The following is a 14,815-nucleotide window of genomic DNA, read 5'->3' on the forward strand; positions in this document are numbered from 1 at the left end:
TAGTTACTTATACAAATACACTGATACACATAGTTACTTATACAATACACTGATACATACCGTTACTTATACAATACACTGATACACATACAGTTACTTATACACTGATACATACAGTTACTTATACAATACACTGATACACATACAGTTACTTATACAATACACTGATTCACCTACAGTTACTTATACAATACACTGATTCACCTACAGTTACTTATACAATACACTGATACACATAGTTACTTATACAATACACTGATACATACAGTTACTTATACAATACACTGATACACACACAGTTACTTATACAATACACTGATACATACAGTTACTTATACAATACACTGATACATACAGTTACTTATACAATACACTGATTCACCTACAGTTATTTATACAATACACTGATACATAGTTACTTATACAATACACTGATTCACCTACAGTTACTTATACAATACACTGATTCACCTACAGTTACTTATACAATACACTGATACATAGTTACTTATACAATACACTGATACACACAGTTACTTATACAATACACTGATACACATACAGTTATTTATACAAAACACTGATACATAGTTACTTATACAATACACTGATTCACCTACAGTTACTTATACAATACACTGATTCACCTACAGTTACTTATACAATACACTGATACACATAGTTACTTATACAATACACTGATACCAGTTACTTATACAATACACTGATACATACAGTTACTTATACAATACACTGATACAGATACAGTTACTTATACAATACACTGATACATACAGTTACTTATACAATACACTGATACACCTACAGTTACTTATACAATACACTGATACACATACAGTTACTTATACAATACACTGATACACCTACAGTTACTTATACAATACACTGATACATACAGTTACTTATACAATACACTGATACATACAGTTACTTATACAATACACTGATACATAGTTACTTATACAATACACTGATACATACAGTTACTTATACAATACACTGATTCACCTACAGTTTCTTATACAATACACTGATACATACAGTTACTTATACAATACACTGATACACATACAGTTACTTATACAATACACTGATACATAGTTACTTATACAATACACTGATACATACAGTTACTTATACAAAACACTGATACACATACAGTTACTTATACAATACACTGATACATACAGTTACTTATACAATACACTGATACACACACAGTTACTTATACAATACACTGATACATACAGTTACTTATACAATACACTGATACACATACAGTTACTTATACAATACACTGATACACACAGTTACTTATACAATACACTGATACACATACAGTTATTTATACAAAACACTGATACATAGTTACTTATACAATACACTGATTCACCTACAGTTACTTATACAATACACTGATTCACCTACAGTTACTTATACAATACACTGATACACATAGTTACTTATACAATACACTGATACCAGTTACTTATACAATACACTGATACATACAGTTACTTATACAATACACTGATACAGATACAGTTACTTATACAATACACTGATACATACAGTTACTTATACAATACACTGATACACCTACAGTTACTTATACAATACACTGATACACATACAGTTACTTATACAATACACTGATACACCTACAGTTACTTATACAATACACTGATACATACAGTTACTTATACAATACACTGATACATACAGTTACTTATACAATACACTGATACATAGTTACTTATACAATACACTGATACATACAGTTACTTATACAATACACTGATTCACCTACAGTTTCTTATACAATACACTGATACATACAGTTACTTATACAATACACTGATACACATACAGTTACTTATACAATACACTGATACATAGTTACTTATACAATACACTGATACATACAGTTACTTATACAAAACACTGATACACATACAGTTACTTATACAATACACTGATACATACAGTTACTTATACAATACACTGATACACACACAGTTACTTATACAATACACTGATACATACAGTTACTTATACAATACACTGATACACATACAGTTACTTATACAATACACTGATACATACAGTTACTTATACAATACACTGATAGACACACAGTTACTTGTACAATACACTGATACATACAGTTACTTATACAATACACTGATACACATATAGTTACTTATACAATACACTGATACACACAGTTACTTATACAATACACTGATACACACAGTTACTTATACAATACACTGATACACGTACAGTTACTTATACAATACACTGATAGACACACAGTTACTTGTACAATACACTGATACATACAGTTACTTATACAATACACTGATACACATATAGTTACTTATACAATACACTGATACATACAGTTACTTATACAATACACTGATACACACACAGTTTCTTATACAATACACTGATACAGATACAGTTACTTATACAATACACTGATACACACACAGTTTCTTATACAATACACTGATACACATACAGTTACTTATACAATACACTGATTCACCTACAGTTACTTATACAATACACTGATACATAGTTACTTATACAATACACTGATACACACACAGTTTCTTATACAATACACTGATACACATACAGTTACTTATACAATACACTGATACATACAGTTACTTATACAATACACTGATACATAGTTACTTATACAATACACTGATACACACACAGTTTCTTATACAATACACTGATACACATACAGTTACTTATACAATACACTGATACATACAGTTACTTATACAATACACTGATACACACAGTTACTTATACAATACACTGATACACATACAGTTACTTATACAATACACTGATACATAGGTACTTATACAATACACTGATACATACACAGTTACTTATACAATACACTGATACATACAGTTACTTATACAATACACTGATACACATACAGTTACTTATACAATACACTGATACATAGGTACTTATACAATACACTGATACACACAGTTACTTATACAATACACTGATACACATACAGTTACTTATACAATACACTGATACATAGGTACTTATACAATACACTGATACATACACAGTTACTTATACAATACACTGATACATACAGTTACTTATACAATACACTGATACACCTACAGTTACTTATACAATACACTGATACATGCAGTTACTTATACAATACACTGATACACATACAGTTACTTATACAATACACTGATACACAGTTACTTATACAATACACTGATACATAGTTACTTATACAATACACTGATACACACACAGTTTCTTATACAATACACTGATACACATACAGTTACTTATACAATACACTGATACACATGTTATACATTATTTTTGTTGCTGTACAGATTATGAGGACTGTGCACTCTCTCTGGATGGTGGGTCGACTGACAGCGAATTTGACACAATATCAGACCAGGAAGAGGCGGAACTGGCCGAGATTGATGAATATCCAAATAAACCCCTCCCCAAACCTCCTCCCAAAAATGTAAGTGACACTTATACTTGTACTTATTATCAGATTTGTTCCTGATTCAGTTAATTATGCTAGGATTGTCCATTGAGTCTGACATTTCAGTGACGACTCTCTGTCGGGGCCGCGGTGACCGAGTGGTTATGGTGTCTCGACACTTTATCACTAGCCCTCCACCTCTGGGCTGCGAGTTTGAAACCGATGTGGGGCAGTTGCCAGGTACTGACCATAGGCCGGTGGTTTTTCTCTGGGTACTCCGGCTTTCCTCCACCTCCAAATCCTGGCACGTCCTTAAATGACCCTGGCTGTTAATAGGACTTTAAACAAAATAAACCAAACCAAACCAAACTTCTCTCTGTCACTTAAGCAGACAAATGACCATGAGCATAGTTTATTTAAATAGAGGATATTTAACAGTATATACAAAATAGATTTCACGAGTGAGGCTACTTAAATAGAGGACATCCCACAGTATATACCAAATAGATTTCACGAGTGAGGCTACTTAAATAGAGGACATCCCACAGTATATACCAAATAGATTTCACGAGTAAGGCTACTTAAATAGAGGATATCTAACAGTATATACCAAATAGATTTCATGAGTGAGGCTACTTAAATAGAGAATATCTAACAGTATATACCAAATAGATTTCATGAGTGAGGCTACTTAAATAGAGGACATCCCACAGTATATACCAAATAGAGGATATCTAACAGTATATACCAAATAGATTTCATGAGTGAGGCTACTTAAATAGAGAAAATCCCACAGTATATACCAAATAGATTTCATGAGTGAGGCTAATGTTTTGATATTTTTCACAAGTGCGTAAAGGATATTATGTTTATTACATTTTATAGCAAAATCTACGGGGGCATCTTAAAGTTCTCCCATTTGTTTGTCGTTTGTAAACAGTGCTTTGAAGGATCAATTTAGAAAAAGTGATGTTTTTCACGAGTGAAATATACCACTTTTGTAGAATGAATATTTTTCCATATTTCACTGGTACATAAACAGTGGTCCCACAGAATGTAAATCACCGTAACTTTTGCTAATATAAACATGAAGTTTTAAATGACATTGACTATGTGTTCATTCAGTGTTGTACATTTTTATACCTTAACAGAAAGGAGGACTTTTGGAACGGATGAAAATTAACAGAAATGTGAGCAAGAAAGCTGAAAAATCTTCACAAGAAGAGATGAGCCCATGTTTACCAGTGAAACTGGACACCAAACGACATCCCCCTCCAGAAATGCCTGCCCCTCCTACAGACCTCACACAGATACAGGTACTGTCCCCTCCTACAGACCTAACACAGATACAGGTACTGTCCCCTCCTACAGACCTCACACAGATACAGGTACTGTCCCCTCACACAGATACAGGTACTGTCCCCTCCTACAGACCTCACACAGATACAGGTACTGTCCCCTCCCACAGACCTCACACAGATACAGGTACTGTCCCCTCCTACAGACCTCACACAGATACAGGTACTGTCCCCTCCTACAGACCTCACACAGATACAGGTACTGTCTACTCCTACAGACCTCACACAGATACAGGTACTGTCCCCTCCTACAGACCTCACACAGATACAGGTACTGTCCCCTCCTACAGACCTCACACAGATACAGGTACTGTCCCCTCCTACAGACCTCCCACAGATACAGGTACTGTCCCCTCCTACAGACCTCACACAGATACAGGTACTGTTCCCCTCCTACAGACCTCACACAGATACAGGTACTGTCCCCTCCTACAGACCTCACACAGATACAGGTACTGTCCCCTCCTACAGACCTCACACAGATACAGGTACTGTCCCCTCCTACAGACCTCACACAGATACAGGTACTGTCCACTCCTACAGACCTCACACAGATACAGGTACTGTCCCCTCCTACAGACCTCACACAGATACAGGTACTGTACCCTCCTACAGACCTCTCACAGATACAGGTACTGTCCCCTCACACAGATACAGGTACTGTCCCCTCCTACAGACCTCACACAGATACAGGTACTGTCCCCTCCTACAGACCTCACACAGATACAGGTACTGTCCCCTCCTACAGACCTCACACAGATACAGGTACTGTCCCCTCCTACAGACCTCACACAGATACAGGTACTGTCCCCTCCTACAGACCTCACACAGATACAGGTACTGTCCCCTCCTACAGACCTCACACAGATACAGGTACTGTCCCCTCCTACAGACCTCACACAGATACAGGTACTGTCCCCTCCTACAGACCTCACACAGATACAGGTACTGTCCCCTCCTACAGACCTCACACAGATACAGGTACTGTCCCCTCCTACAGACCTCACACAGATACAGGTACTGTCCCCTCCTACAGACCTCACACAGATACAGGTACTGTCCCCTCCTACAGACCTCACACAGATACAGGTACTGTCCCCTCCTACAGACCTCACACAGATACAGGTACTGTCCCCTCCTACAGACCTCACACAGATACAGGTACTGTCCCCTCCCACAGATACAGGTACTGTCCCCTCCTACAGACCTCACACAGATACAGGTACTGTCCCCTCCTACAGACCTCACACAGATACAGGTACTGTCCACTCCTACAGACCTCACACAGATTCAGGTACTGTCCCCTCCTACAGACCTCACACAGATACAGGTACTGTCCCCTCACACAGATACAGGTACTGTCCACTCCTACAGACCTCACACAGATACAGGTACTGTCCCCTCCTACAGACCTCACACAGATACAGGTACTGTCCCCTCCTACAGACCTCACACAGATACAGGTACTGTCCCCTCCTACAGACCTCACACAGATACAGGTACTGTCCCCTCCTACAGACCTCACACAGATACAGGTACTGTCCCCTCCTACAGACCTCACACAGATACAGGTATTGTCCACTCCTACAGACCTCACACAGATACAGGTACTGTCCCCTCCTACAGACCTCCCACAGAATTCCCACAGATACAGGTACTGTCCCCTCCTACAGACCTCACACAGATACAGGTACTGTCCCCTCCTACAGACCTCACACAGATTCAGGTACTGTACCCTCCTACAGACCTCTCACAGATACAGGTACTGTCCCCTCCTACAGACCTCACACAGATACAGGTACTGTCCCCTCCTACAGACCTCTCACAGATACAGGTACTGTCCCTTCCTACAGACCTCACACAGATACAGGTACTGTCCCCTCCTACAGACCTCACACAGATACAGGTACTGTCCCCTCCTACAGACCTCACACAGATACAGGTACTGTCCCCTCCTACAGACCTCACACAGATACAGGTTTTTCCCCCTCCTACACACCTCACACAGATACAGGTACTGTCCCCTCCTACAGACCTCACACAGATACAGGTACTGTCCACTCCTACAGACCTCACACAGATACAGGTACTGTCCCCTCCTACAGACCTCACACAGATACACGTACTGTCCCCTCCTACAGACCTCACACAGATACAGGTACTGTCCCCTCCTACAGACCTCACACAGATACAGGTACTGTCCCCTCCTACAGACCTCACACAGATACAGGTACTGTCCCCTCCTACAGACCTCACACAGATACAGGTACTGTCCCCTCCTACAGACCTCACACAGATACAGGTACTGTCCCCTCACACAGATACAGGTACTGTCCCCTCCTACAGACCTCACACAGATACAGGTACTGTCCCCTCCTACAGACCTCACACAGATACAGGTACTGTCCCCTCCTACAGACCTCACACAGATACAGGTACTGTCCCCTCCTACAGACCTCACACAGATACAGGTACTGTCCACTCCTACAGACCTCACAGATACAGGTACTGTCCCCTCCTACAGACCTCACACAGATACAGGTACTGTCCCCTCCTACAGACCTCACACAGATACAGGTACTGTCCCCTCCTACAGACCTCACACAGATACAGGTACTGTCCCCTCCTACAGACCTCACACAGATACAGGTACTGTCCCCTCACACAGACCTCACACAGATACAGGTACTGTCCCCTCCTACAGACCTCACACAGATACAGGTACTGTCCACTCCTACAGACCTCACAGATACAGGTACTGTCTACTCCTACAGACCTCACACAGATACAGGTACTGTCCCCTCCTACAGACCTCACACAGATACAGGTATGTCCACTCCTACAGACCTCACACAGATACAGGTACTGTCCCCCCTACAGACCTCACACAGATACAGGTACTGTCCACTCCTACAGACCTCACACAGATACAGGTACTGTCCCCTCCTACAGACCTCACACAGATACAGGTACTGTCTCCTCCTACAGACCTCACACAGATACAGGTACTGTCCCCTCACACAGACCTCCCACAGATACAGGTACTGTCCACTCCTACAGACCTCACACAGATACAGGTACTGTCCCCTCCTACAGACCTCACACAGATACAGGTACTGTCCCCTCACACAGACCTCCCACAGATACAGGTACTGTCCCCTCCTACAGACCTCACACAGATACAGGTACTGTCCCCTCCTTCAGACCTCACACAGATACAGGTACTGTCCCCTCACACAGACCTCCCACAGATACAGGTACTGTCCCCTCCTACAGACCTCACACAGATACAGGTACTGTCCCCTCCTACAGACCTCACACAGATACAGGTACTGTCCCCTCACACAGACCTCCCACAGATACAGGTACTGTCCCCTCCTACAGACCTCACACAGATACAGGTACTGTCCCCTCACACAGATACAGGTACTGTCCACTCCTACAGACCTCACACAGATTCAGGTACTGTCCCCTCCTACAGACCTCACACAGATTCAGGTACTGTCCCCTCCTACAGACCTCACACAGATACAGGTACTGTCCCCTCCTACAGACCTCACACAGATACAGGTACTGTCCACTCCTACAGACCTCACACAGATACAGGTACTGTCCCCTCCTACAGACCTCACACAGATACAGGTACTGTCCCCTCCTACAGACCTCACACAGATACAGGTACTGTCCCCTCCTACAGACCTCACACAGATACAGGTACTGTCCACTCCTACAGACCTCACACAGATACAGGTACTGTCCCCTCCTACAGACCTCACACAGATACAGGTACTTTCCCCCCGTACAGACCTCACACAGACACAGGTACTGTCCACTCCTACAGACCTCACACAGATACAGGTACTGTCCCCTCCTACAGACCTCACACAGATACAGGTACTGTCCCCTCCTACAGACCTCACACAGATACAGGTACTGTCTACTCCTACAGACCTCACACAGATACAGGTACTGTCCCCTCCTACAGACCTCACACAGATACAGGTACTGTCCACTCCTACAGACCTCACACAGATACAGGTACTGTCCCCTCCTACAGACCTCACACAGACACAGGTACTGTCCACTCCTACAGACCTCACACAGATACAGGTACTGTCTCCTCCCACAGACCTCACACAGATACAGGTACTGTCCCCCCTACAGACCTCACACAGACACAGGTACTGTCCACTCCTACAGACCTCACACAGATACAGGTACTGTCCCCTCCTACAGACCTCACAGATACAGGTACTGTCCCCTCCTACAGACCTCACACAGATACAGGTACTGTCTACTCCTACAGACCTCACAGATACAGGTACTGTCCCCTCCTACAGACCTCACACAGATACAGGTACTGTCTACTCCTACAGACCTCACACAGATACAGGTACTGTCCACTCCTACAGACCTCACACAGATACAGGTACTGTCCACTCCTACAGACCTCACACAGATACAGGTACTGTCCCCTCCTACAGACCTCACACAGACACAGGTACTGTCCACTCCTACAGACCTCACACAGATACAGGTACTGTCTCCTCCCACAGACCTCACACAGATACAGGTACTGTCCCCCCTACAGACCTCACACAGACACAGGTACTGTCCACTCCTACAGACCTCACACAGATACAGGTACTGTCCCCTCCTACAGACCTCACAGATACAGGTACTGTCCCCTCCTACAGACCTCACACAGATACAGGTACTGTCTACTCCTACAGACCTCACAGATACAGGTACTGTCCCCTCCTACAGACCTCACACAGATACAGGTACTGTCTACTCCTACAGACCTCACACAGATACAGGTACTGTCCACTCCTACAGACCTCACACAGATACAGGTACTGTCTACTCCTACAGACCTCACACAGATACAGGTACTGTCCCCTCCTACAGACCTCACACAGATACAGGTATGTCCACTCCTACAGACCTCACACAGATACAGGTACTGTCTACTCCTACAGACCTCACACAGATACAGGTACTGTCCCCTCCTACAGACCTCACACAGATACAGGTACTGTCCCCTCACACAGATACAGGTACTGTCCACTCCTACAGACCTCACACAGATACAGGTACTGTCCCCTCCTACAGACCTCACACAGATACAGGTACTGTCCCCTCCTACAGACCTCACACAGATACAGGTACTGTCTACTCCTACAGACCTCTCACAGATACAGGTACTGTCCCCTCACACAGATACAGGTACTGTCCCCTCCTACAGACCTCACACAGATACAGGTACTGTCCCCTCCTACAGACCTCACACAGATACAGGTACTGTCTACTCCTACAGACCTCACACAGATACAGGTACTGTCCCCTCCTACAGACCTCACACAGATACAGGTACTGCCCCCTCCTACAGACCTCACACAGATACAGGTACTGTCCCCTCCTACAGACCTCCCACAGATACAGGTACTGTCCCCTCCTACAGACCTCACACAGATACAGGTACTGTCCCCTCCTACAGACCTCACACAGATACAGGTACTGTCCCCTCACACAGATACAGGTACTGTCCACTCCTACAGACCTCACACAGATACAGGTACTGTCCAAGGTGAGGTGAGGTGATGTGTTATGTGTCAAAAGTAGGTCATTCTGACCAACATTTTGACCTTTGACGAACATCATAGAAAAAATTGTCCAAGCTCTTGCATATTTACCCTGACCTTTATTTTGACCTTTGACTTACATTAATGAAAAATTTGTCCAAGCTCTCGCATATACACACTGACCTATATTTTGACCTTTAACGAACATCAAAGAAAAATTTTGTTGCCCTGTATCTCATGAAACTGACTTGTTTATTATGAATTGATCATCTGCTTTCTAGGCAAATAATTTCACATTCGGTGGGGGACTATACTTTGCTGAATTATCTTGTTACAGGATAAATTTGATAATTTTTAGTATCAACCACATTATAAGATAAATCTGTACTTTGTGTAATATTTTATGTGATTGGCCTTATGATAGATACAGTATGTAATCCATATGGTATTTGGCCTTATGATAGATACGGTATGTAATCCATATGGTATTTGGCCTTATGATAGATACAGTATGTAATCCATATGGTATTTGGCCTTATGATAGATACGGTATGTAATCCATATGGTATTTGGCCTTATGATAGATACAGTATGTAATCCATATGGTATTTGGCCTTATGATAGATACGGTATGTAATCCATATGGTATTTGGTCTTATGATAGATACGGTATGTAATCCATATGGTATTTAACCTTATGATAGATACGATATTTAATCTATATGGTATTTAACCTTATGATAGATACGGTATGTAATCCATATGGTATTTGGCCTTATGATAGATACGATATTTAATCTATATGGTATTTAACCTTATGATAGATACGGTATGTAATCTATATGGTATTTGGCCTTATGATAGATACAGTATGTAATCCATATGGTATAAGGCCTTATGATAGATACGGTATGTAATCCATATGGTATTAGGCCTTATGATAGATACGGTATGTAATCCATATGGTATTAGGCCTTATGATAGATATGATATTTAATCTATATGGTATTTGGCCTTATGATAGATGCAGTATGTTATCCATATGGTATTAGGCCTTATGATAGATATGATATTTAATCTATATGGTATTTGGCCTTATGATAGATACGGTATGTAATCCATATGGTATTAGGCCTTATGATAGATACGGTATGTAATCCATATGGTATTAGGCTTTATGATAGATACGGTATGTAATCTATATGGTATTAGGCTTTATGATAGATACGGTATGTAATCCATATGGTATTAGGCTTTATGATAGATACGGTATGTAATCTATATGGTATTAGGCTTTATGATAGATACGGTATGTAATCTATATGGTATTAGGCTTTATGATAGATACGGTATGTAATCTATATGGTATTAGGCTTTATGATAGATACGGTATGTAATCCATATGGTATTTAACCTTATGATAGATACGGTATGTAATCCATATGGTATTTAACCTTATGATAGATACGGTATGTAATCCATATGGTATTAGGCCTTATGATAGATACGGTATGTAATCCATATGGTATTAGGCCTTATGATAGATACGGTATGTTATCCATATGGTATTAGGCCTGATGATAGATACGGTATGTAATCTATATTGTATTAGGCCTTATGATAGATACGGTATGTAATCCATATGGTATTAGGCCTTATGATAAATACGGTATGTAATGTATATATTTACATTTACACAGTGCAGCCCCACTATATAACTTTACCAAGCCCACTTGAAGGTTACGAGTCCATAACTTCCAAATCTCTATTATGACGTCATGATTATAGTGACGTCATAATTGTAACGTCGGCGATAACGAAAGATGGCTGTTGAAAAGGCTGTTCCGTCTTTGACGATAATAATGTGTTCATTCATCGTTGAAGCCAAATTCCTGAATATAATCTTTAAAAAATCGTTGTCAAATGTAAATATAAGTATTGAACTGCTTTCAGTTGAAAGTTATGGGCTGATGAATGCCAACTGGACAAAGGCAAATTCAACATGAACCGCTAGCGCGCTTCATTAAATTTGCCTTTGTCCAGTTGTCATTCATCAGCCCATAACTTCCAAGTGAAAGCAGTTCAATGCTTAAATGAACCCCGTTTTGGGTTATAATACTGTGAGTAATATCCGCTGTATATGGTTTACAGATGAAGAAGAGGAAGGTAATCGAGAGTATCATCGGCAGTGAGAAATCCTACATAGATTCTCTGGACAGAGTGGTCAATGTAAGTAACTGGAATTATCCACATATGATGCCGACATTTAAGTTATTGGCAGATGAATGCTAACTGGACAAAGGTAAATTCAACATGAAGCGCTAGCAAATAGGATTGGGCTCAAGTTATAACAACGCTTTCTCGATGTGTTACATGATGAGTCCAGTCTAAAAGAGAGTGTGCGAATATAATTATGTACAGGTAGAAGAATTGAGCACTTGCATGGCCTGCCGTTCGCTAATGAGAATTTATGCAATGGGTTACATGCTCATTATGGACAGAAAACCATGTCAGTACCTACTACAGGTATGGTACAGCTCTGTATTAGACAGTGACTGGTTTAGAGAAGATTTAACTCGCAGGAAAATGTGAAACATCAATAGTATGTCTATCTTATGTTTCATTAGTGCCTGGCATCACAGATGTCCATGTCCTGAACTAACTTATCTGTCTTTCCGTCTATCTGTCTATCCTCACTTCCATTTCCAGAAGGCTGTGATGGTAGACCATCAGACAGTGAAGATCTGAGGTGTAAGGTTCGATCTCTACCCTGGACAGTTTGTGTTTCTCAGGAAGCTGAGATCATAGACCGATCTTTGTAGTTATAGTTGTGTCATTGGCACAAGGCACTCTAATCTGATTACTCTGGATAGCATGTGATGTCCGCCGATGTGTTGTTCATTGAAAAAGTCATCGGCTACTACAAGAATAGTCTGCCTTCAAATAACCATGGCTGTTCTAAGGTCAAAAACCAATAAAAAAAAATTCATTCAGAAAATCTGAAAATTATTTCAGATTTCATAAGTAAAAAATTCATGAAATTTCACATACTTACATTGTACTGAAGATGTTAATGAGTTGTAGTGAAGATGTTAATGAAGAAAAGTTTTGAAGGTCAAGGTCACTATTCAATATATAGTACAGATAAATATACTATCAAATCAAGGCTCTTACTGAACAGTCATTGTCCTAAATTGTAAAACTGATGATGACAAAGATATCACCATAACCTGTTTGTCTGTGTCTAGGTATATAAGAAGCCACTACTGTACTCGTACGGGTTGGAGGCGAAGGAGTCGAAAGTGAAGGATGTATTTAATAAGACACAAGAGATCCTTAACTATCATCTGATGTTCCAACTGGAACTTGCTGAATGTGTCAAAAACTGGGATGAGACGGAGAAGATTGGAGATATCTTCACTGCTTCTGTAAGTAAACTTTTCTGTATTTTCACCTAACCATATTGAACTATTTTTATCTCACCAGGACAAAGTCCAAGGGAGCTATTACTATACCCCTGGTGACAGCATCCTTAGACAGCGAGGTTAAACTTTTGATACAACAGCGTTGTGTTAATTACCAATGAGGATACAGCTTAAGTATTTGACATGCATTCCCTGCGACCAGACCTTTCCATTGGTACTACGTTTGTAGACATGCTGACCTTGACCATGACCTTTGACCTACTTGTAAAAAATCTCAACCTTGTACGAGATAAGGCTTTCATATTTGACATGTGTTCCTTGTGACAAGACCTTTCCATTGGTACTACTTTTGTTGACGTGCTGACCTTGACCTTGACCTTTGACCTACTTTTAAAAAAAATCCATATTTCAACCTTCTCTCAAAGCCACTTGTCTTTTGACGACTCTTAACTTGTTGCGTTTACTGTAATCTCACAAAATAAACGCAGAGATTTTATTTAGGAATACTTGTATTTCATTTTGTTACTGAGAAATTATAAATATCATTAGCATCAGTGTTTTCTTCTCTCCAGAAAATGTGTTATGTAACATCAACTTAAATATTCTTTGTTTTCTTCTATTTATAATTTTGATAATAATGGATGATGAAGATATTTTTACAGTTTTCCAGGGCCATGGTTGTGGACGTGTACAGTGACTATGTCAACAAGTTCTCCACAGCGATGGAGGAGATCAAACGTGCTCAAAATGCTCAGCCTGGACTCCGCAAGTTCTTACAGGTACAGTTAGATACCATTGCTATGGTGATCATATAGTATATACATTGTACCATCACCATGGTGATGCATAGTAACAACATCACAGTAGTTTCAATGTTAGATTAAGGGACAATGAGAATTGAAATTAGGT

The 14,815-nt window shown here is 40.6% G+C and overlaps 1 protein-coding gene across 1 annotated transcript in view; it reads left to right on the top strand.

Moving 5' to 3' along the window:
* The window catches only part of LOC117344911 (rho guanine nucleotide exchange factor 10-like), a 68,050-nt gene that overhangs the window by 30,250 nt on the left and 22,985 nt on the right, over window positions 1-14,815 (top strand). Inside the window, exons 5-9 of the mRNA XM_033907794.1 lie at window positions 3,435-3,574; window positions 4,690-4,854; window positions 12,633-12,710; window positions 13,730-13,909; window positions 14,569-14,685. Of these exons, the coding sequence (XP_033763685.1) occupies window positions 3,435-3,574; window positions 4,690-4,854; window positions 12,633-12,710; window positions 13,730-13,909; window positions 14,569-14,685 (680 nt within the window). The remainder of the gene's footprint in view (window positions 1-3,434; window positions 3,575-4,689; window positions 4,855-12,632; window positions 12,711-13,729; window positions 13,910-14,568; window positions 14,686-14,815) is intronic.

Source organism: Pecten maximus, chromosome 16 (genome assembly GCF_902652985.1).
Source record: "Pecten maximus chromosome 16, xPecMax1.1, whole genome shotgun sequence".
Lineage (NCBI taxonomy): Eukaryota > Metazoa > Mollusca > Bivalvia > Pectinida > Pectinidae > Pecten > Pecten maximus.